The sequence below is a fragment of the Podarcis gaigeae genome (assembly GCF_964106915.1).
Source record: "Podarcis gaigeae genome assembly, chromosome: 1".
NCBI lineage: Eukaryota > Metazoa > Chordata > Lepidosauria > Squamata > Lacertidae > Podarcis > Podarcis gaigeae.
Window position 1 is genome coordinate 129,792,389 of NC_139678.1, and position 25,791 is coordinate 129,818,179.

General features: G+C 43.8%; 1 protein-coding gene across 3 annotated transcripts in view; it reads left to right on the plus strand.

Moving 5' to 3' along the window:
* Positions 1 to 25,791, plus strand: part of PARD3B (par-3 family cell polarity regulator beta) — a 616,930-nt gene that overhangs the window by 435,512 nt on the left and 155,627 nt on the right. For all 3 annotated transcript variants that reach the window (XM_083705169.1, XM_083705171.1, XM_083705170.1), the window contains one exon: positions 9,703 to 9,999. In XM_083705169.1, coding sequence (XP_083561295.1) covers positions 9,703 to 9,999 — 297 coding nt within the window. The remainder of the gene's footprint in view (positions 1 to 9,702; positions 10,000 to 25,791) is intronic.

The following is a 25,791-nucleotide window of genomic DNA, read 5'->3' on the forward strand; positions in this document are numbered from 1 at the left end:
ACCATCGGTGCCTTGTTTCTTGTTGACTTCCAAAGTCAGATGCAAAACTTAAGCAAAATTAAAGGAAATCATTCAAAATTGGCTCAGTTTCCAAAAGCGATACGTGTCGCATAATGAGCTTTCCTTGGCCCAAGCACAGCTTAGTTTGTGTTTCAGCAGGGAGTAAACGTAGCACACAAGTGCCAAAGGACTGCATCCGTCTTATTGTATTAGTTACAGGTAGGTAGCCGTGTTGGTCTGCCGTAGTCAAAACAAAATTTAAAAATTCCTTCCAGTAGCACCTTAGAGACCAACTAAGTTTGTTACTGGTATGAGCTTTTGTGTGCATGCACACTTCTTCAGATACACTGAAACAGAAGTCACCAGACCCTCTCACTATATGTTAGTTGGTCTCTAAGGTGCTACTGGAAGGAATCCTCTTATTGTATGTTATTCATTTTAAAATTTCTAAGATGCCTTTTGACGAAACTGGGTCAATAATGGCCTTCAGCAGTATCAAACACAATTGGTTAATACTGGATCGCCTGTCCTTTCATTTTTTTAAAAATGCATGTAAAACAAATATTTTGCATTGGAGTCCAGTTGACCAATTGCTATTTCTTCCAAGAAAAGGCATGGTGAAATTTGTTGGTGGAATGGACTAAGTATCAATAGATAAAGGACAAGCTATTGGGGTAAAAGAAGGAAAGTTGAACTAAAGAGGTATTAATGAGACTAGCAAAAGCAGCAAAAGATTATTATGAATGACAGCAATGTGTTTATTCCTTTCTATCACTAACGTTCACCCATGGGCCTGCTGTTAGTTTGTTTATCACAATCATATACCGCCTTTGCTCCAGTTTGCTAAAGGTGACATATATGGCTCTTCTTTTCCCATTTTATCTTCACAATAAACCTCTTGAGAGAAACACACTGTAGGCTGCATTCAACCATCTCTTTGTGGCCCAAAGACTCTTTGACCCAGAGGGTACTTCCACCAGCACAGAAAGGAAGGCGAAGAGATTTTCACTGGTTCTGCCTCAGAGGTTTGGCAATGAATGATATGTGCAAGCAGTGGCGTCTTGAGTTTCCAGCAGACATAATCCACAAACTTGCAGCAATTTTTTACCAGACATAATGACTGGAAACTTGAGTTTTTCTTTCAAATTAAAGCAAAGATCCTTAGAATCCTGGACTCTTGTGTTACCCATTTTGGTGCATGATCAATAATGTGAATAATTGCACTCACAAACGGCTCTGCTTATGACTTAAGTGTTAACCTGCACTTTGAGCCACAACACACATTTTCCCCATAGCAGCAACCGGGGAATAATCTATTTGGCTAGCAGTTCCCTCAGCAGCAAAGCTAATACTGAACCAGTCAGGCAGCTGGATGTATTTGCCATAGAATAACCACACTGAGATCTGAGTTTATTGTTAGGGAGACCCAGAAGGGAGTACATTCATGAGGCAGGAGGACAAATAACACCCTAACTCATATAGGTTGAGGAAGAGGGGTTATTGTGTGACCTTCGTACCTCGGTCTACGAATAGTCCTGTTAACGAACTGTTCGGGCAACGAACTCCGCAACACCAGAAGTAGGTGTTCCGGCTAACGAACTTTGCCTCGGAAGAGGAACAGAAGCCGAACGGTGGAAGGGCACCGGTGGCAGGAGGCCTCAGTAGGGAAAGCACGCCTCAGTTTAAGAACGGTTTCGGTTTAAGAATGGACTTCCGGAACGGATTAAGTTCTTAAACTGAGGTACCACTGTATTCTGTGTTTTTTATATTGTAGTTCTGTGTTGAGAGCTGCCCTGCAATTTGTGGGTATGCAAATTTATATAGTCTCCATGGTTTGCATGTGATTTGACACCAGCTTTTAAAATGTTTAGCAATGCACCAGAAGTCCAAATACAGTGGTACCTCGGGTTACATACGTTTCAGGTTACATACGCTTCAGGTTACACACTCCACTAACCCAGAAATAGTGCTTCAGGTTAAGAACTTTGCTTCAGGATAAGAACAGAAATCGGGCTCCGGCGGTGTGGCGGCAGCAGGAGGCCCCATTATCTAAAGTGGTGCTTCAGGTTAAGAATGGACCTCCAGAACGAATTAAGTACTTAACCCGAGGTACCACTGTATGATGTAATTGTAGTTGGTGCTACTGTACAAAATGGGTGAAGCATGAGCTTGACCAAAAGATGACATGCTTCATATTGATAGAGCACCCCATAGCCTTCCCATCCTATTCTTCTAAACCACTGGGCCTCTTGGGCTTGCCAATCAGAAGGTCAGTGGTTTAAATCCCCGTGACGGGGTGAGCTCCTGTTGCTCGGTCACTGCTCCTGCCAACCTAGCAGTTCAAAAGCACGCCAGTGCAAGTAGATAAATAGGTATCACTGCAGCGGGAAGGTAAACGGCATTTCCGTGCACTGCTCTGGTTCACCAGAAGCGGCTTAGTCATGCTGTACGCCAGCTCCCTCGGCCAATAAAGCGAGATGAGCGCCGCAACCCCAGAGTCGGTCACGACTGGACCTAATGGTCAGGGGACCCTTTACCTTTACCTCTTTAAGCCAATACCACTCACATTTGCTGTAATCAATAAAGTTGTGGCCTAAATTTTGCCCATTAACCTTCAACCAAAATTCTGTGTCGGTGTGAATTTCTTTATTCTATTGAGGGATTCCTTGAGGGTCCTGGCACACAAATCCAGTATACCTGCCTGACAGTGGAAAACAGGCATATTCAACAATACAAGCTGTAAAATCATATGCTGGCATGTCAATGCAAGGAGGCCGCTGGGGAGCAACCACAAAGAATTCCCCTCTTTGTGCCTTGGTTGTACAGATCTAATGGGTGGATAATATAATTAGGCAGGAGCTCTTATTTTATTAATCCTCTTTAACATTGCATTTCAAATCTATCAAGAAGACAAATCTATGAATAGTATAGAATTGTAGAATTGTAGAGTCGGATGGGACCATGAGGGTCAACTAGTCCAATCCTCTGCAATGCAGGAATCTTTCAGCACACAACCCTGAGATTATGCGTCTCATTCTGTACCAACTGAGCTATCCCAGCTGTAGCTGTTGTTAAAAATGCATCGTATTCATCAAAATTCCCAGAATACGAACAGCCATGGTTACAACTTCATCAACCTCATGGGATACTTATACAATTGGTTTGACTGTTCCCATACTACTACTACTACTACTACTACTAATAATAATAATAATTTATTATTTATACCCCGCCCGCCTGGCTGAGTTTCCCCAGCCACTCTGGGCAGCTTCCAATCAAGTGTTAAAAACAATACAGCATTAAATATTAAAAACTTCCCTAAACAGGGCTGCCTTCAGATGTCTTTTAAAAAGAAGATAGCTGCTTATTTCCTTCACATCTGGAGGGAGGGTGTTCCACAGTGCGGGCGCCACTACCGAGAAGGCCCTCTGTCTGGTTCCCTGTAACCTCACTTCTCGCAATGAGGGAACCGCCAGAAGACCCTCGGTGCTGGACCTCAGTGTCTGGGCTGAACGATGGGGGTGGAGACGGTCCTTCAGGTATACAGGACCGAGGCCATTTAGGGCTTTAAAGGTCAGCACCAACACTTTGAATTGTGCTTGGAAATGTACTGGGAGCCAATGCAGATCTCTCAGGACCGGTGTTATGTGGCCAGTCCCAGTCACCAGTCTAGCTGCCGCATTCTGGATTAATTGCAGTTTCTGGGTCACCTTCAAAGGTAGCCCCACGTAGAGCACATTGCAGTAGTCCAAGCAGGAGATAACCAGAGCATGCACCACTCTGGCGAGACAGTCTGCGGCAGGTAGGGTCTCAGCCTGCATACCAGATGGAGCTGGTAAACAGCTGCTCTGGACACAGAATTGACCTGTGCCTCCATGGACAGCTGTGAGTCCAAAATGACTCCCAGGCTGTGCACCTGGTCCTTCAGGGGCACAGTTACCCCATTCAGGACCAGGGAGTCCCCCACCCCCGCCCACCCCCTTGTCTCCCAAAAACAGTACTTCAGTCTTGTCAGGATTCAACCTCAATCTGTTAACCTTTCAAGAACTCTTTCTTAATTCTGGAGGTTAGCCCAGTATAACCTTCCTTCATTACATTTTCGGAAGTGTGATTTGCAGTGCAAAAACCAGATATTTAACACTACTAGGGAGTTTTCTAATACTAGTAGGCTTTCCCACGTCTGGCACAAAAGCTATGTCGCAAATGGACAAGATTCTCACTTGATGTAGGGTTGCCATATTTCAAAAAGTGAAAATTCGGACACAAAAGTTGTTGAGTTTTGGGGGGTTGGGCCAAAGCTATTGAACTACAGCAGCAAAAAATGTTATTTGCCCCAGAATGGAAAGAGGAAGAAAGAACATTTTGGAGCTGTTTTAAGGGAAATCAGCAAAAACGACACTGCCAACATGGATTGCCATGTGTCTGGATTTTCCCAGACATTTCAACAATCTCTGCCCAGACACTGCTTCCCACTACAGTATTCTGGGTGTGTCCAGGAAATTCTGGATGTAAGGCAAAACTAACTTGATGTCAATATTGAAATACTTTATTGTCACTTGTACAACTGGTATACAGTGAGATAACACTCAACTGATATCAGCAGAGATAATTCAAGGGGAGCAAACTGAACATCAGGCCTTCAGACCTTGGTCAGTCAGATACAATTCAATCGGTAGAGCATGAGGCTCTTAATCTCACTCAGGTTGTGGGTTCGAGCTCCAGGTTGGGTGAAAAATTCCTGCATTGCAGTGGGTTGAACTAGATCAGGCATGGCCAGACTTGGCCCTCCAGCTGTTTTGGGACTACAGTTCCCACCATCCCTGACCACTGGTCCTGTTAGCTAGGGATGATGGGAGTTGTAGTCCGAAAACAGCTGGAAGGCCAAGTTTGGCCTTGCCTGGACTAGATGATCCTTCTGGTCCCTCCAACTCTATGAATCTATGACAGCAGAAGACAGAAGCATTCAGAAACAGACGCTAATCAATTGACTGACAGATTATTATTTTTTAAAAAATCAATCTTCATTTGTAAACAAAACCCTATAGTGGGGTGTGTAAAAATTTTTATTTTCTACATTATAATTTCTCTTGAAAGCACTCTGTGTGTAAGAGAGAGCTAAAGAGCATCCATTCAGTTGCCCCCCCCCCGCCATAAATGTCTTTGGTATTGATGTTTCTTACCTTTATTTGCAATGGAAATCCATCTTGGTTGTTGCCATGCAGCAGGCATTCAATGACAATGGGATCCATAGGCTCCACTCTCCCAGGAAGGATTGTTTCTGTTGACAAAAATTGATCGGGTTTTAACTTTCTACATATATCTCCATGCATTTGTTCCATCAAGACATTGAATGGGCAGACCGGGCCTCTGCTTCTTTCTCTTTCGCTGTTATGTGATCTTTCTTTCATCTTTCTTTCAGTGACCCTCGGAGAATTGAGCCTCTTTCATTATTTTTTGGAAAAAAATCTGTTTACTAATTACTTGTGTGCTAGGGATTGTTACATTATAGAAATAAAAGGAGATGTTCATTCTTTATTTTTTATCTGTGGCAACCTCAAAGCCTCTCCTTAATCCTATTTTTGTTTGTTTACAGCTCTTCCAACTTTCTGGGGATTACTTGCATCTGAAGAATGCAAAAAAACCCAAACCCCAACCCCCCCCCCCACCATCCTAGAGGCTTGTTCTTGCCTCCATTTAACAATAAGCATTCTGTATAGGGGCATTACAGTGATTGCAGATAGGGTGTTTATGCTCATGATTAAAGGATCAGAAATAGATAATGGGTTTTCTTTCCAAACCACTCCCTTCAGCAAGCCAGCCCCATCTGCCCTTATTTTGGCACCAGCCCTTAACCATCGGTTAGGGCTAACTTGTTGGGTTTTGGTAAACGGGGAAATGTAGTATGGCGTCATAAAAGGAGAATGCCCTAGAACCAGGTTTGGGTCAGATATTATTTGGTGGGAGAAGCCCATCAGAGATTTAAAATCACAAACCATGCAGCAAACCATTGCACTGAGGAGAGCGTATTAACTTATGGTCTGTGTGTGTGGTTTGGGAGCTGCACGGCCAGGGAAAAAACAATGCTATCCAGGGTTGTAAAGACAGTAGAGAGAATAATTGGGTGCATTTTCCCACCTTAGATCAAATCTATGCTGCCAGGTGCCATAAGAAAGCTGCAGAGATACCACAGGATAGTACGCACCCCGGAAATTATCTCTTTCAGCTTCTGCCTTCTGGAAGAAGGTACAGGGTTATAAAGGCCAGGACTAGCCACCTGAGAAACAGTTTCTACGCAAATGGAATTCTGGTTCTAAACACAGCATAAGGGGTCTCTATAGTATAGTGTATTTTATAGTATAGTGTATTTTAAAATGGGGTTTCAGAGTTTTTAGGGGGTTTTGAATGTTTTATGTAGTTTTGTAGTAGTTTAATGTAGGTTTTATGTAGTTTTATGTAGTTTTTCAATTTCATTGTTCTGCATGGAACAATGACAATAAAGATATCATATATCGTATATATATTGTAAAGTAAAGCATGGAAATGCAGGCTGTTCGACCTTTAAAACATCCCCTTCTAAGTCGCTTCCAAAGTTCCCTTAGCGTAGAAAGAGACCACACGTTTGGTAAGTTAAATGTGGTTTACTTACAAGCCCTCCAAAGGTCAGATTCATGTGTTTTTCCACATAGCAAGAAAATATAGGCAGCATAACTTAGATTCCAAAATGGCAAGAGTTTCTAAATTATTGGTATATAAACACAAATGTGGCTTACTTAAGCCGCATGGTCTAAGCTTCGAGCACCCAGTTTACACCTTGCTGGTAGAGTTCACATGGTTGAATGAAAGAACGAAGGCTTCATTCCAAAGTGAGGAGGGGTGACCTAGCTCAGCCTTGCAGGATAACTTACTCTGTGGTCTTAACCCTTTAATGTATTAATTAGAGTTGAGCGTGTTGGTTATATGAGGCTGGATATCCCACATAACTTGGGGTCTTTATTAAGCAGGGCTTGGAAACTAGTTTCAAAGCAGATGATGATGATGATGATGATGATGATGATGATGATGATGATAATTTATTATTTGTACCCCACCCATCTGGCTGGGTTTCCCCAGCCACACTGGGCGGCTTACAACAAAGATTAAAAATACATTAAAATATCACACATTAAAAACTTCCCTGAACAGGGCTGCCTTCAGATGTCTTCTAAATGTCAGGTAGTTGTTTATCTCTTTGACATCTGATGGGAGGGCGTTCCACAGGGCGGGCGCCACTACCGAGAAGGCCCTCTGCCTGGTTCCCTGTAACTTGGCTTCTCGCAGCGAGGGAACCGCCAGAAGGCCCTCGACGCTGGACCTCAGTGTCTGGGCAGAACGTTAGCGGACTGGGGGAGATACTGCACAATCTTGCAGCCCATGCGAAATCCTGATGGGCCATGATATCCTGCTACCATAAGGGGTTCTCGGGTGGCTATGAAGATGATAGGAAGGGGGAGGGAAGAGCAAAATGGATAGCTAAGATTTTTGAAGTGTTCAAGAAAGAACTTGTCTATAAGTTTAAAGGTAGGGAATGCAGTAAATGGGTTAAAGGGATAAACTTATTTTGTCTAGAAAGACCTTATAAAAAAGTGCTGCTATTACTTCTTTAATACAGAAGATCCAGACTTCTTTCCTTGAGGCGGCATTTTTGTTGCAGATATGATGTATTTGCACAATCAAAGTTAACATTTAGCTGTTGAGAAACTGTGATTCTCTCTTCCCCACTCCACTTTCCCTCAAGATTTATGGATCCCTGTGTATGGCGAATGCACACAGGGGGTTATCTGTCTCTGCATGCGTTAGGGACCTGTGTTTGCCTCCAGTTTCCCAGCACTGAATGAGAAACTGTCGTGTAAAACCATCAGGTTTTGCAGTTTGCACTCTGGCTATTCACAGAACACTAAACCCAAGTTTCGCACTGAGTGTACAACTTACAGAGAACTGGAGCTGATCAAGGCTATCTAACCTTGTGTGCCTGTATGATGATACATGGGTTGCAAACCTCTTTTACACGATGCCCGCATCTTCAATTTTAGATATGTCCTTGGCATATACCTAAAGCCTGTAATATATGAAGAGGTCCTCTGATCTCACAATCATTCTTAGTGAAAGACACTGTGGTATAATAATTTTACATTTACTGGGTAGCAAGCGTTGTATAAGCTTTAATGTCTTCATGCCTTCTCATTTGTGTTCATTTTCTAGAGGTGTCTATTTCCCCTCTTCTCTGCCTAGTTTACCTAATTCTTGGTGTGTGTTTTTCCCTAATTTGCCATCCAAAGTTACTCGTTTACTGGTTCTTGATTTTCCTCCAACTTCAAAAGTTGATGCTTTAAAAAAACACTTATTATTCTCTCGCCATTCTTTTCATACATCCTCTACACCTACTTGCTTCCAGGAGCATCTTCTGTTCTCCAGAATTTAATAATGGTGGGTAAAGCCTGGCTTTTTTTAATTGGCAGCTTTCCTGAGCTTTAATCCGTCTCTTGCCTTTCATTCCCTGATCTCCGCGTACCAGGGCTCATCTTGCTGCTGTGATCTTTTCCGTTGCTTTAATTATGGAGTGTGGCAGCTGAACATTTAAGTTTCATATTAATAGCGCCTTGTTTAAAGTTTTCAGTTGCAAAGCAAATGTTGAATCATCTGAATTTGGCGAGGTTTGAAATTATACCTGGGTATGTTTTTACCGTTCCTATTCCCAGCAGAATACACAATGGCACTGATTAGCTGCCGCATTTTGTAATACCACTTAAGGCTTTATCACAGTGGAGTACTGCCAGTAATAGTCTTTAATTCACTTATATGTACCAATTCATCTCTGTCAGGCTTCTATTCATTTCTTCCCTGTCTTACTCTGTCCCTAGCCTCTGTATAATGATTATGATGTCCCCCACTTAAGTGGGGGAGGGGGTCCAAAAATCCCTAGTGAACTGACTCTGGTCTTTTTGACTCTTCAGGCAACCAAACCCCCCTTGCATTTATATGCCCACATTATTGCACTTCTCACAAATGAGAGGAAGTGGCGCTGATAACGTTATCTGTTATTTCACATGGAAAGAAGAAGAAGAAGTTACTTTTCGTCAGGCATTTAATATGGACCTGTTATAGAGATGTCTTTTTCATAATCCTCAAAGTAATGCATGTTTGTGCAGTTAGGATATGGGTCACCACGTTGCAAATACCACTCTATAAGACGCACCAGACCATAAGACGCACCTAGTTTTTGGAGGAGGAAAACAATAAAAAAATATTCTGAATCTCAGAAGCCAGAACAGCAAGAGGGATCGCTGCGCAGCGAAAGCAGGGATCCCTCTTGCTGTTCTGGCTTCTGGTATTGCTGCGCAGCCTGCATTCGCTCCATAAGACGTACACACATTTCCCCTTACTTTTTAGGAGGGAAAAAGTGAGTCTTATAGAGCAAAAAATACGGTACTTGGATGGCGATGGGGCGCTTATCTGTTGCGAATTGTGGTGGATTTATGATTGGCGTGCTTGCTTGATTTATGTTGCGTTAAATGCTGGAGCATGATTATAAAGCGTGAGATGTTTCCTAAGGTTCTAGCTGTGGTTTTTGTTGTCTATGCAAAATAACTGTTGCCTCCAGAAGTTGCATGCTTTGCTTTGCTAGATGTTGATGCAAACGCTAAACTTTTTTGTTTTGTCTCCTAGGATCGGTGCGAAACATCAGGAGCTGCGGCAGAAGCAGGCCAGGGGGCTTGCCGAGTATTCCCCTGGCCCCGTGGGCCCTCCGCCTGATATTGACGATGACGAGACAGACCCCAATTACGCACAAGTCAATCACTTCCGAGAAATGTATCCACCTGCCAGTGTGTACAGGCCGTCTTCTCCACCTGTGTCAGAAAACTTTGGATGTGACAGCCCTCCAGTGCCAGTGGACAGGGACCACCTTGAAGGACTGTATGCGAGGATAAACAAGCCGTCTCATCAGCCTGCTCATGTGGAGAGGTAGTGATTCATATCATGGAAATTATTGCATCTGCAAATATTTGCAGATGTAACAAAATAGCATGTTGTTTGTTTGTTTATGTCATGAAATTTATACAGTCGTACCTTGGTTGTCGAACGCCTTACGACTCAAACGTTTTGGCTCCCGAACGCCGCCAACCCGGAAGTGAATGTTCCAGTTCGCAAATGTTTTTTGGAAGCCAAACATCCGACAGGGTTTCTGGGGCTTCCGGTTGAGTGCAGGAAGCTCCTGCAGCCAATCGGAAGCCGCGTTGTGGTTTTCGAACGTTTACAGAAGTCGAACGGACTTCCGGAACGGGTTCTGTTTGAGAACCAAGGTACGACTGTACACCACTTGGTTGTTAAAAATCCTCAAAGCAGTTTGCAGAAGATAAAACAGTAAAATCAGGGGGGGGGGAATCACAACCATACTTTACAAACATGCAAAAGTTAAAATATTGAAAGAGTTTAAGATAACCTCAACTTTCTAAGAATCTGGGGAGGGCTTGCCTAACCAAAAATGCTTTTAGCAGGTGCCAAAAGGAATATAAAGAAGGCTTGACCTCAAAAGGCAGAACATTCAGGAACATACTAGGTTCCTACAGTCTCTGAGGGCAGGATGGTTTTGTGTCTAACGCCCTCTCTGCAAGGTTTGTTGCATGGGCATTTTACCACTTTGGATAGCGTACACGAATGGCTGTAGCACGGCAGCACCATCACAAACTGTGATGTTATGACAAAGTAATGAGGTAGGGGAATTAAACAGTAGAAATGTTTATGATCGGAATGTCAAGGAGCTAAGCTTCAACTTTTTCCACTCCCAAATCCACTTTTTACAAGAGGAGAGATCCAGATTATAACTTTGCTTCAGCACTGTTGCAATTTTACTCGGGTTGGCTGAGTTATTCCGAATGATCTAGGAATATTTGTTTAAGTGCAAACATTATATTCGCTTTACATCTGCGCCAGTTCTAGTCCCACTGCTCAAGGTCATGGTAAAATCGAAATCATTATTAAAAGGCTTCTACTTCACAAAATTGACAGAATTGACCTGACTCCAATCCAATTGCGGCACTACCAAATAGGTGGGTTTTTTCCTTCCTTCCCGCTTCCTGCTCTGAAGAACTTGTTATTTTGCAGCATAAAAGACTTGTGTGCTCAAATTGTGCTTTTTGGCCCCTGTGATCATTCGGTGCCATTAGCAACCAGCTTTTGTACCATATGCAGTGATTTACTATGTATGCTTACAGTTTACATTTCCCCTGTTGTGTGATATTATGCGCTTTCAATTAAGTCGGAGGGAGGACTGAGAATCACGGCACTTTTATGCAGACTGTAAAGCGTGGCTTTGCAAGACAGATTACCTTTCAGGGCCTTTCCAATAACCAAGTAGGGAGAGAGGAGCCATTTTTAATCCTTACTGTCAAGCTTCCAGGTTGATAGCAATAAGAAATATAGTATTCCCCACCCCCCGTATGAGTTAAACAAGAAAACACAGATTCGCAGGCACAGTTGTGGAGCCGTCACCATGAGATTCTGAAAGTTGGCATTTGATAATACAAAATAAAAATAAAAGAGAGCTTGATTAGACTTCCTGTGTGTTACAATAAATTGTGACACCTCTTGGAGGTGGCGGCAGTATGTGAAAGTATAAGCAAACAGCTAGACAAATTAGAAGACAGGAGTGCCAGTTTGGCCCTGCGACCGTGGGTCCCCGGAGCCATGGGTACCATGCATTGTGCACGGCCCTGGCACTGAATTTTGTGTGTCCCTAGCCCCTTCATGGGTAGTGCTTGGGCACCCAGGGCCCCAGGGCGTTGGCACCTATGCTGGAAGAGTAAAAAGGAATGGTTGTTACTAAGGTTTGTATAATTTGCTCGTCAGCGCTATCACTAGCCCTATTTTTGGTTAAAGGGACAGTAAATAGTATGGACTTGTGAATAGATTAATTCGTTTAAGACTCTTTTGCAGGAATCAATACCAGTTTAGAACTTCCTTTATGTGCTAAAGCAGGGGTCAGCAAGCTTTTTCAGCAGGGGGCTGGTCCACTGTCCCACAGACCTTGTGGGGGGCCAGACTATATTTTTTTGGGGGGGGGGTGAATGAACAAATTCCTATGCCTCACAAATAACCCAGAGGTGCATTTTAAATAAAAGCACACATTCTACTCATGTAAAAACATGCTGATTCCCGGACCATCTGCGGGCCGGATTGAGAAGGCGATTGGACCGCATCTGGCCCCCGGGCCTTAGTTTGCCTACTCATGTGCGAAATTGGAAAGAGGTTCAGAACTAACTATTGGACCAGATATTAATAGTTCCTGAGGTTAACAGGATAAGAATATATGTTATCCTGAGGTTAACAGGATCTATCTATCTATCTATCTATCTATCTATCTATCTATCATCTATCTATCTGTCTATCTATCTATCTATCATCTATCTATCATGTATCTATCATCTATCTATCATCTATCTATCATCTATCTATCTATCTTTCTATCTATCATCTATCTATATATGTTTATAGTGTAATCATTAAATCAGAAATGGCCACCGAAATCCCATACTGAATCCAACAGCATTGTAAGCTCACTAAATAACTTTTATGTTATGAGGCAGCATACAGAGTCAATCAAACATTACATGATTCATACCCAATATTTGTATATATGTTATTTATGGACCTAGCATCCTGACTGATCATTAGGATAATATATTGCAGTTAAGCATCTTAAAAGCAGCACTGACAATTAAAAGAAGCTATAGTCGGTGACCCCAATAATGCTATGTGGTTCAACCGTGGTCTCATTCTATTAATCTGCATCAATACTTCCAATCTAGGAACTTCAAGAAACTTTACTGCTGTGCTTCGTAACACCTGCTAGGCTACGCTAGAGGATGAGAACGGGCTGAGTGTATTATCATAAAGTAATGGTGTGAATGAAAAGCCAGGGTTTATCAGGGCATTTTCTTTCTAGCAGAATCTCAGGCTGTGAACCCCCAGGTTGCTTTATTTATTTATTTTACCAACCCCCTGAACTTTCAAAAGCTTGATATCTATATGCATGCTATTGCTCGTGCCTGTCTATGGGAGCCCGCTGTACCAGGAGAACAATTTTATTCGTAAGATTGCTGTTTTTTGTGGTGCCCTAGATCTCTTAGAAGACTTGACCATGTTCAATGTTTCCTATAAATCCGAACCCCAGCCATAAATTGTTCGCAAATGGTTCCTTTGGAAATGAAGGCTGATACCGAAAAGAAGACTCTTCTCTCTGAGAAAATTAAAAATAATGGGCAACTACAATGTGCACTTGTAACAGTGGCCACATGCAGAGGACGCTCAGGTTGCGTTCGCAACCTGCAGCGCCGCATCTGCGCATGCGTGGGTCACGATTTGGCGCTTCTGCGCATGCGCAAAGTGCAATTTAGTGTTTCTGTGCATGCGTGAGCGCCAAAACCTAGAAGTAACCCGTTCCGGTACTTCCGGGTTCGGTGCGGTGTACAACCCGAAAACGCACAACCTGAAGCGTCTGTAATCCAAGGTATGACTGTATAGGCTGCCTCATATGGCCGCTACGGTACCACTGCAGGCCTCCAGACAGCAAGATATGTAGCGGCCTCAAGAATTGCAGATGGCTTGCCACCTGGAAATAGCCACCCACAGCCGGTCTGTGGGTGGGCGTCATCCCCTCAGAAGGTCAAGTCCACCAGACCAAGATGAAGGAAGGAAATTTCACTTTTTGAAATATGGTGCTTAGTCATGCTGGCCACATGACCCGGAAGCTGTACGCCGGCTCCCTCGGCCAATAAAGCGAGATGAGCACCGCAATCCCAGAGTCAGTCACGACTGGACCTAATGGTCAGGGGTCCCTTTACCTTTACTTATATTATTTCTCCCTGCTCGTATGTGTGTGTGGGGGGGGGGCAACAACAAGAAGGTTATTGCCATTTTGGTTTGGCTATGCAATTCAACGGGATTTCTAGAGATTTGTATTTTCCGGATCATGATCCAGGGCAAATAGGATCGGGTCCAGACCAGTCCAGTCCGAATCAGGTCCAATCCAGATTTACCAACTGAGGCCACGAATCAGAATAGATGGGGGGGGGGGTCTGTGCACAGCTCCTGCATTTAGTTGTTTACCTTCAACAAACAGAACCCAGATTACTTCATTTCAGTCTTAGAATTCCAGTCATGGGCCATTACCATAGAGGATTGAATTAAAACTCATGCAATCACTTATTTTCCCCGGTGAAAAATGTATTATCATCCCTTTAATGATTTTATAAAATTATGAGGCATCTTATAATGAAAGATCTCTGTGGCTTGATCAGTGTGCCTCATACTGACGTACAGCTAGTCGTAGCTCCCTCTACAAAGTCCCCCTTTTTAAAGTCCTACTCATTAAAGAACATTACTGTCAAAGCTGTTCCAATAATTAGAAGCCTTTCTATACATCAAAAACCAAGAAATAATCCCAAATGCAAGGGCTAAAACCGTATGTTTACCAGTATGGTGTTAATCTCTCCTGTCGTAACTGGAGGATGATTTGCAGACTGTAAAATTCACAGTTAAGGTAAAGGTAAAGGGACCCCTGACTATTAGGTCCAGTCGTGACCGCCTCTGGGGTTGCGGTGCTCATCTCGCTTTATTGGCCGAGGGAGTTGGCGTACAGCTTCCGGGTCATGTGGCCAGCATGACTAAGCCGCTTCTGGCGAACCAGAGCAGCGCACGGAAACACCGTTTACCTTCCAGCCAGAGTGGTACCTATTTATCTACTTGCACTTGACGTGCTTTTGAACTGCTAGGTTGGCAGGAGCAGGGACTGAGCAACGGGAGCTCACCCCGTTGCAGGGATTCGAACCCCCGACCTTCTGATCGGCAAGTCCTAGGCTTTGTGGTTTATTGATGGATATTGATACTTGACTAGGGGAAAGTGGGTAAAATGCAATGTTTGAATGGTCATCGTTGTTAACCAACTGCATTTCCCACGTTTTTCTGATGCAGGTTTTTTTGGTTGGAAGGTGACGTAGGAAGTAATGAGTGCGGTCTTTCATTTTTCACGTCAGAAAAATTAAAGGCTGAGCAGCACAAAAAAAGCCTCTTACTATAGCATTGTGTTTGTTTCTGCCAGCATAGAAAATGTACAGTTGTGAATATTACCCCTCCGGCTGGAATTCTAGCATTGGCAACACTGGGAAAATAATCATCATTGTACCTAACTTAAAACCATACAGTGGCTCAGTTCAGACATTACTTCAAAATCATGGTTTCTGCTAACCATAGTTTTGATCCCAACCTATAGTTTGAAGTAAAGAATTTACAAGAAAATGATGCAAAGGCACTTCGAACGATGGCTTCTATTTCTCCGGGGTGGGCCAGGGAAGCCATTTGCCTCAGGTGGCGTATCGATTCCCCGCCAGTGCTCCACAGCCAGCCCTGCTGTTGCTTCCCGCAGCAACAACCCAGCGCCGTTGCCCTTGTTGCTGAGCCCTTGCCACTGCGTTGTGACACGGGTGTGTTGAATGGTTTCTTTAAATGTAAAGGTTCATCATTGTTCCACCCGATGTGTATGTCTTTAAGGGGCTAGAGCAAGAACTTTGGAGGTCTTTAAGCAGAGGCTTGACAACCATATGTCAGGAGTGCTCTGATGGTGTTTCCTGCTTGGCAAGGGGTTGGACTCGATGGCCCTTGTGGTCTCTTCCAACTCTATGATTCTGTGATTCTATGATTCTAAGATAGCGAGACCCAGCTTTCCAGCTGTGAAACATAGCAGCTGCTGCTAAGTTGTATTGATTAAGATGTGTCAGCAGCACCTAGCTCTCCCAATCCCCTGGGGGTGGGGTGGTGGTTGGGTCTGGTTTGTTGTTGATGTATTTAGTGTAAATGGAGTTTTTGTTTTTCGTATTAAAACCTTGTTTGAGTTATTTTTGAGTCCCTTTTTAATGCATGGTCTCCCCAGCAAGCTCTCTGCAGCACTACCATACTGCAAATAGCCAACAGGGTGCAGCCACAGGTAAGGACACAGTTGCAGTGGTGAGGCTGCAGCGGCGCAGGGGCAGGGCCTCAGATCTGGTTGGAGGTCATTGGGTCGTTTTGCTAATAGCGGCAAAATGCGTTGGGCCAGCCCTACTGTTTATGGTTTGTTGTCTGGCTGCAGACTATGGTTTGTCAATCTAATCTAATGCCAAACTATAGCTTTCTTACATTTGGTTTGATGTGGTGCCCAAGTTGAGCCACTAAATGCAAGCCTGAACAGGACTCTGATTCAAATCCATTTCTGAACAGGGAGTTGTTTTCTTCTTAAATCAATGTTACCCTACTCCACAATGTGCCCCCCCCCCTTTATATATACTGTACTTTTTCGGGTAGAAGACTAGGTTTTTTTACTTTAAAATAATGTTAAAAGACGGGGGTCGTCTTACACGTGGGGATCATCTTCCCAATTTTCATAAATTTGTGTCCCCCAAAATAGGGGTCATGTTATACACAGGAAAATACGGTATTTGTTGTGGGGAAAGTGCCAAAGTACCCTTTAACCAAAAGTGGGTTGTGGTTCCTTTAACAGGCAGCACAGTAATAAGAATGTTAACTTTTTTTGCGCGGGGGCATATAATATTTTTTTTAAAAAAAATCTGCCATTTAATTTTAAATGCTAATATGTGTGTGGGTAATTAAGAAGCCAAAATTGACTATGAGCTTAGTAAGCTCTAAGAATGGGAGGGGGAGATCATTACGCCTCTGCTCATGGATAGCTATTTGCAAACCAGCTGATAATGTGCAAAATGAAGATTTCGTAAGTGGCATTTTAAATGAATGGTTAATGGCTTGAAGATTAATTAAATAGTCAGAGTTGTTCAAAAGAGAACCTGCTAAAATCTTGTTTGTAGGCCAGTCACTTGCATAGCAAAAGTGCAAGCCTATCTAGCAAGCAATTTACAGCATTTCCCCCCCCCCTCAAACCACACACACACCACACACACACACACACACACACACACCCCTTTCCAGCATGCTACATACACGGAAGGGCAGAAAGGTTTTACTGCAGGGTACTTTAATACTAAATAAATACCACAAAACGGACGATAAAACTTTGAATTTGTTGTTCTACCAGTATTCATCTCACTGAGGGTGGGTGAGGCTGGAAGGAGATTCACATTTTCTAAGCATCAAAACACTGCTGTTTTTGAAAGCTGGGGAAAGCAGTATCCCTGCAAAAAGCACTAACTTGGGGAGGGAGGAGATTTGGATTCCAAGGCAGCTATCCATTTTTATTTTTGGTGCAATACAATGATTCTCTGGAAAGCTCATTAATGTACTGCTTTCATTCCTGGACAGCACCTTAGAACACAGTTCACCGTATTGTGCATATTGAGAATATTGAGAAATAAGCATTCTAGACTTTGGTACGACTTGTATATTATTATTATTTTGCTGCTGTTCCTTCGTTTGAGGCCATACTAGAGAGTGTAGGTTTTCATGTTTTTAAGAGGGCCAGCGCCCTCAGCCACGGTTGCCGCAGGCTGAACAGACAAGCTATTAACTGTAATCTGCCATCACAACTAAAACTTCCTTCCCCCAATTGGCACAGGGCCTGTCAATGGCAGAACACGCCTGCTGAACGATGAGCTTCTCCCTTAACAAAATCCATTGCAACTGGCAAACCAAATTGCCTTTGAGTCCGTCTGCAATGCAGCACAGGAATTATAGTCAAAAATCAGATATTCCTATTCCCAGCAGGTGGTGGTGATGGAGAGGTTGTGGAGACAGATAACAACATGACACGGTCCACCCCCCTCACCCCCCGGGCAGTCTGATGGAGAAGCAAAGTGCAAAGCCCTTCCCAAGCCATTTCCAATCTTGAGCTCTTTCCTACAGTGATTAGCATGATTAAGCAGGGATGTCAGGCCTAGTTCTCCCATCTATATCAAAATAAATACTTCGGTTGACCAGGTGACCTCATAAGCGTGAGGTCGGTATGGAGCAACCAAGAGAGCTCCCCTGGCAATTATTACATGCTGCTTACTGCAGAAGATTTGTTAGACAGTGATGGAAAGTCTTAATGCACGAAGTGGTGGAGGAGGACACGCACAATGATGATTAAGATGACAGTGAACTGGAAACAGCTGCAACGCTCTCCCTGGGTTCTGTATGGCTTAAGATGAAGACCACCTGGGTTGGCTACTGTGTCTGATTTTTAGAGAGAGTGTACGGCAATTCTCCCACTGTGTACATTCCTGTTCTTCGGTTTTTGAAATAAGGAAGCCATTGTTAAAGTCTGCAGACAAAGTTTCTGCAGTCATCTCTTTTCCTCTATATGTCCGTGTATATATTGCTGCTGCTATATGCTGTGTGCAAACTGAGCTACAAAAGTACATACCGTATTTTTCCGTGTATAAGACAAGGATTTTTTTTTTTATTATAATGAATTGTGAAAAATAGGGGCTCGTCTTATACACTGATCGTGCAGAGTGGGGACGTGCAATTTGTGGCGGCCGCGAGCAGGAGATTGTAAGCAGCGTTTGGGCGGGTGATTGGTGGCTGTGGCAACGCCTGCTGATGATTGGCTGTTGGTGTGGCAAGTGGGCGGGCGATTGGCGGCTGTTGGCGGTGAGTGGGCAGACAATTGGGGGCTTCAGCGAGGTGTGCGATTGGCAGTGGCAGTCGGGTGGGTGAGCAATTGGCCGCAATCCCCCACAATAAAAGCTCAACAACTCTGGACAATTTTCCCCAAAAGAAGGTCAACAACTCTGGGCAATCTCCCCCCCCCCCATTTCCTTAATTTGGAGTCCCAAAAAATAGGAGTCGTCTTATACATGGGGGTGTTTTATACACGGAAAAATACGGTATATCAGAAGATAAGCAGAGTCATGCTGGAGGCAACAGCCAAATGTTCTTTCTGATGCAGAACCCTCTTTCCCAGGCAGATTTCTCCATTAAGCCCACAGGCCAGACAGGATATGAAAGCAACAGCCTATCTAAGCACTTTGTTTCCCAATGTTTAGATGCACACTGGCTCTGAACATGGATGTTCTATTTAGCAGTGATAGCTTTAAGGTAAAGGTAAAGGGACCCCTGACCATTAGGTCCAGTCGTGACCGACTCTGGGGTTGTGGCGCTCATCTTGCTTTATTGGCCGAGGGAGCCAGCGCACAGCTTCCGGGTCATGTGGCCAGCATGACTAAGCCGCTTCTGGTGAACCAGAACAGCGCATGGAAACGCCGTTTACCTTCCCGCCAGAGTGGTACCTATTTATCTACTTGCACTGGCATGCTTTTGAACTGCTAGGTTGGCAGGAGCAAGGACTGAGCAATGGGAGCTCACCCTTTCTGATTGGCAAGTCCTAGGCTCTGTGGTTTAACCTATAGCATCACCCACGTCCCTGATGATAGCTTTAGCCACTGATAATTCATCCTCATGGTCAATGGGAACTGTGCACGTACATGCCGGCCGTGGAAATTTCCAGAGTCCTCTACCATTCAAGCGTCCCTCTAGCATTTGTGTGCTTTCTGGTGTTTCCATCTTCAAGAGATTCTCTTTAGGTTGCAGTGGTTTTGTTTGTTCTTTGAAAGAAGTCGCCTTCCAAACGTATGCTTACATCCATTGGCATGGGCTGCAGAGTTTTGTGGCACAAACAGGGCTTTTGCAGAAATATACCCAGGCGAGAGGAGGCCTGCTTGCCAGCAGTTCTTGCCAAAAGCCCACAGTGACTGGGCTGTGTCTCTTAAAGCAACTTTGTAAGCGAAGGCTTTGGCAGTGGGCGCAATGTGATAGTTGGAATCCACACAGATCCAGTTGAAACTGACCCCAGTACAGAAAGAATTGTATTATAAGGATAGCTAAGCACAGAGTATGGTCTCCTTCGTTTCTCCAGAACAGGAATAAGGGTCAGGAGGAATCAGCTTTGGAACCATTGGAGAAAGAAATCCAAGACTGAAAGGCGCTCTCATAATTTGGGATGAAGTGGCAAATGGGTGTTAAAAAATATGAGGGATGTTAGTCCTCTGCCTAGAGTACCCATCCCACATTTTAAGGTAAAGGGACCCCTGACCCTTAGGTCCAGTTGTGACTGACTCTGGGATTGCGGCGCTCATCTCGCTTTATTGGCCGAGGGAGCCGGCGTACAGCTTCCGGGTCATGTGGCCAGCAGGACTAAGCCGCTTCTGGCAAACCAGAACAGTGCACGGAAACGCCATTTACCTTCCCGCCGGTGTGGTACCTATTTATCTACTTGCATTGGTGTGCTTTCAAACTGCTAGGTTGGCAGGAGCAGGGACCGAGCAAAGGGAGCTCACCCCGTTGCGGAGATTCGAACCACCGACCTTCTGATCGGCAAGTTCTAGGCTCTGTGGTTTAACCCACAGTGCCACTTGTGTTCCTTATCCCACATTTTAGGGCTGCCATTTTAAGAATTTGTTTCTGGCGCTGTTCGATCAATGTATTTGAGGTGAGATTGAAGCTTGCGAGTGCATCAACTATACACACTTTGTTTCTGAGGAAAGGGAATTAAATTTGTATCCACTCAGTCCTGAGGAGAGTTGCCGCAGAGCTCTGTGGTGCTCAGAAGTTATTATGTTGACAGCCCTTATGTGGAATAATGTACAGAGTTGGTTAGAGAACATGAAGTCCTCATGCTGAACCACAATTTCATCATTCCCTATCTTATGATAACTAGAAATATCCAGACAACACATTTTCAAATAACATGAGCATGAAAGTGATTTATGTCAGAGTCAAGATTTCTCCTTTGAACCATTGCCTGATGACAAAAAGGCATCGGGACGGGGGGGGGGGGGGTCCTAATTCTGTGCCACCCAAGGAGGACTATACAGGGGGGAGGGGGCACAGAGATTTCCAGTTCTTCCACAAATGTTGGATCCAGTATTCAGAGTTCTTCACAGGACAATAATGAGTCCAGTTGTCTTACAACAGCTCTTAGATGTTGCATTCAAACTGTAGGTGAAAGTAGCTTCACTGCCATTTAAAATGTTGGGGCCAGGGTATAAGCCTTAGCAAGAGGCTGTTTATTTTTGTTTACACATCCCTAAGCCAATTCCATAGCTATGCAGCGCTCAAAGCTATGCAAGGAAATACAAATGCATGCTCTTTCAGCACCTGTAGACGAAGGAAGCGGGGGAAACTGAACTCGATAAGAAGTATATTCTATTCTGTACTAAGAAACTACTGGATACCGAAACCAGCTAATTATTGGGAGGGATCGGGTCTTTTTGTGGGAAAGATCTGCGCCAGATCTCATTCTGGACAAGAAGTGTCGGGAGAGAGGGGAAATTCTAAAGGAGGGGGCAATTCATCAAGATAACAAAGAATTTGTGGGAATTTTTAGGGAGGCAGGAGAGGATATATTGTTTAATTATATCCTTTCCAACTTGTGTTAACAAGTTCTACAGTTTAGCAGAGTAACATTCCCCTTTTTAAACTTGCACAGCGGATGCGTTTGATTAGGCTTGCTAAAGCCTCTAAAATAAGTTACCTGATAATTTCCCCTTTAAAGGTAAAGGTAAAGGACCCCTGACAGTTAATTCCAGCCGTGGACGACTCTGGGGTTGCAGCACTCATCTCCCTTTACTGGCTGAGGCAGCCTGCATTTGTCCGTAGAAAGCTTCTGGGTCATTTGGCCACCATGACTAAGCTGCTTCTGGAGAACCAGAGCAGCATATGGAAATGCCGTTTACCTTCCCGCCGGAGTGGTACCTATTTATCTACTTGCACTTTGACGTGCTTTCAAACTGCTAGGTTGGCAGGAGCAGGGACCGAACAACAGGAGCTCACCCCATCGTGGGGATTTGAACCGCCGACTTTCTGATCAGCAAGCCCTAGGCTCAGTGGTTTAGACCACAGCACCACCCGTGTCCCATAATTTCCCCTTTAGTCCCTCATAAAAGTAATAGACGCAACAGTCTTCTATAAAAGTATAAAAAGAGTTTACTCACTCACATTCTCTTCACAGATGGATCCCAGAAGGCAGAATTAAGTTACAATAGTAATATACCTGGAATCTATCCCATAAAGAGATAGTCCGAGAGCATCTTAGGCTAAGCAGATGTTGCTTCTTCGACGAATGTAGTCAGAGAGAGAGAGAGAGATGGTGGCCTCTGCTGAGGTATTTTGTTACCTGCATAGGTGAGGTCATGCCCACCTCTGGTCACACGTAGAGGAAGTCTGTCCCAGCTTAGGAGGAAACAGGATGTTCTGACTGACTGGTCTAGACATCCCCTTTTTATGTCCACTCTAGGGATGTTGTACTTGATTGCTCTGTGTTTCACATCCCACAGAAGTGTGGTGTGCCATGCTGTGGATTATAAAGAAATACTGCCACAGTTGTTGTTGTTTTTTTGAAGCCACGTTTGGCTGGATTTCACTGCTTTTCAAGCTAGTGTGAAGGCAAACATGGAAGAACTTACTGTTTAATGTCCCAGAAATAAAACTTCCTGGAAAAGTTCAAGAAAAATAGGTTCTTGGCACAGACCTTCAGGCTTACAGCTCCTCTTCCAACAGTACAAAATCGGAGGTGTTTTGTGACACCTCAGATTCATTATCCTAGGCAGAATAGATATTCATGCAATGCAATATTCATTATAAATCTTAGTATGGCCACCAGCAGCAGGGCTGTCGTCAGTTCCAGCAACCTAGAGGGAAATAATATTCACATTCCCCTGGAGACGTTTCCTTGACTTCTAAGCAGACCTTTTCACTATGATTCACAACAGATGTGTTGCCTACCTATCTTACAGCAATAAGCTACCCCATTTGGAGACTTTTGGTCAGAAATTACATCAAACTAGTGGGTTCCTTCCATAATTTCTAGAGGTTATATGATTTTTTTTTCATGTTCTTCCTGATGTACTGACAATGCTTTTAGATTATCAGACACTGCTCTAATAGGAAGTAGTTTTATAAAAAGAGTTGTGTAGTCGATGCCTGACTAATTATTAAATCAGGAATTACCTAATAACTTTCAGGTGTTTTCTGATCAGCAAGAAGGGAAAGTATCTATGCTGGACCCAAGGGCCTTCAACAAGTAAAAGAAGCAACAATAGACTTTTCAGGCATAGTAGCCAATTAAAGGTAAAGCTAAAAGTACCCCTGACCATTAGGTTCCAGTCACAGATGACTCTGGGGTTGCGCGCTCATCTCGCTCTATAGGCCAAGGGAGCCAGTGTTTGTCTGCAGTTTCTGGGTCGTGTGGCCAGCATGACTAAGCTGCTTCTGGCGAACCAGAGCAGCGCACGGAAACGCCATTTACCTTCCCGCCGGAGTGGTACCTATTTATCTACTTGCACTTTGAGGTGTTTTTGAACTGCTAGGTGGGCAGGAGCAGGGACCGAACAACAGGAGCTCACCCCGTCGCGGGGATTCGAACCGCCGACCTTCTGATCGGCAAGCCCTCGGCTCTGTGGTTTAGACCACAGCGCCACCTGCGTCCCTAGTAACCAATTAAGGTATCCCATATTCTTTATGGATTTTAAAGGAGGCTTATGTTTGCAAAGCAACACATCAGCACCACAGGAAATTCCTGAAATATTGATTTGGGACTTGGCATGTGAAATACAAACACTAATGTGCTAGAATTGAGAACTGACATCTTGGGCACCTGTTGTTGTTGTTGTTGTTTAGTCGTGTCCGACTCTTCATGACCCCCTGGACCAGAGCACGCCAGGCACTCCTGTCTTCCACTGCCTCCCGCAGTTCGGTCAAACTCATGCTGGTAGCTTCGAGAACACTGTCCAACCATCTCGTCCTCTGTCGTTCCCTTCTCCTTGTGCCCTCCATCTTTCCCAACATCAGGGTCATTTCCAGGGAGTCTTCTCTTCTCATGAGGTGGCCAAAGTCTTGGAGCCTCAGCTTCAGGATCTGTCCTTCCAGTGAGCACTCAGGGCTGATTTCCTTCAGAATGGATAGGTTTGATCTTCTTGCAGTCCATGGGACTCTCAAGAGTCTCCTCCAACACCATAATTCAAAAGCATCAATTCTTCGGCGATCAGCTTTCTTTATGGTCCAGCTCTCACTTCCATACATCACTAGCGGGAAAACCATGGCTTTAACTATACAAACCATAGTCTAGTGCCACGTAAATGAACATTAAAGAGTGATAGCAAACATTTGACTCCCTCTCTCACAGAGCCAGGGGAAGGAGTTCAGCAGCTTTCACCTGGGCCTTTGTTTAGCCACTGTTTGTCATGTCACACTGACTTACAAACGGTGGTCAACATTAGCTAGGGTTGGTTTCAAACAGACAACTTCAAACTATGCTTACTGAAGCTGCTTGTTTAAATTAGTTTTAGTTAAATTAAGCACAGTTTTGTATCGGAGCATCATGGCAAAATGTGGCTGACCAGAAGCAGAAGCTTCTAGACTACTACTCACCGTCCCAAATTTAAGCAACCCCAAATTTTAACACATGGGAATAAAATCTCTCCATCCCTAATATTCAGCATTGTTTCACTTAACTTTATGATTTGAAGAAAGATGGGAGAAAGGACTCTGGTAGGTAGGTAGGTATAGATAGATGGGAGATCTTTTCATTAACCAAGTTTCATTATCATGATTAGGCTATAAGAAATGACAACTCCCTTCCATTTATAATACAGTTTTTTGTAATCATAATGAAAAGAAATAAAATATCTCCTATACTTTCTCCGTATTTTCTAGAATTTTATAAACAATGGGTTGGAAATTTGTGGCTATCCAGATCGTGTTGGACTCAAGCCAATGTGACCAGAGGTCAGGGATGATGATGATGATGATGATGATGATGATGATGATGATGATTTAGTGAATTTATATACTGCCCTATACCCGGAGCTCACAGAACAAAATCCAAATATAAAACCACAAAATGTATTATTATTACTTATTGAATTTATGGGAGCACCAGCTCAGTAACACATGGAGGGCTCATGTTTTTAAGCAAACGTTGGTTGTTGCTTTTTTAGAAATGCCTTTTGAATGTTTCTGCTCAAATTCCTTCTTTGAGGAGCATTGCTGTAGGCATAGAAACCACATATAGGGCCAAGCCTGTTTGGCTGCAATAATGTCATGCACTCTTAGTATATATTTGAAGCATAAGACATTATTCAGGCCCTGTTCTTTAATGCCTCCTCCTCCATTCCTCTTGCCGTGATCCCTTTCCTCCCCCAGAGGCCAAAAGTCTTTTCATTCTTCATTGTGCAGCTGTCACATATTATTGTCACAGTGTGCGCCCCTCCCTCTCGATTCCTCTCCGAGGGAATAAGAGCTTTTGAGTCTTGCCAAGAAGGTGCGAGATGAGAGTGCCGTCACAATGGAGGAAAGGGCAGCGAGGTGCCAATATTTTACCGTCTTTGCAAATAAATCTGAATAATCAGCCCTTTTGACAACCCATTGTTGTGCCTGATTCCCCCCTTATTCATTTAAAATTCAAATGGTGATACATTATAATTTTCAGCGTAATAGTTACTTTGGGGTGTTGTCTGTCAACTCCGTAATCACTGAAAACATAGCCTGCGCTCGCTTCTGAATTTATCGGCGTTAAACAGTTCTGCCTTTGGGCTTTTAAGTATATTCAGCCCAAGATGTGTTTACCTCGTAAGTCGGTAGGAACCTTATATAATGATTAAAACGTGTCAAAGGGGACACCATTTAATTTATTAATGGAGTGGGGGGGGGATAGCCTGTATGTGCGGTTTGTTTAAGGGCACAAGCCCAAAACATTTATAAATACACTTTTGTGGTTTGAAGAAAATCTTGAAAGTAGCCACGACATATATAGTTGGGTGTTTTTTTTTGGGG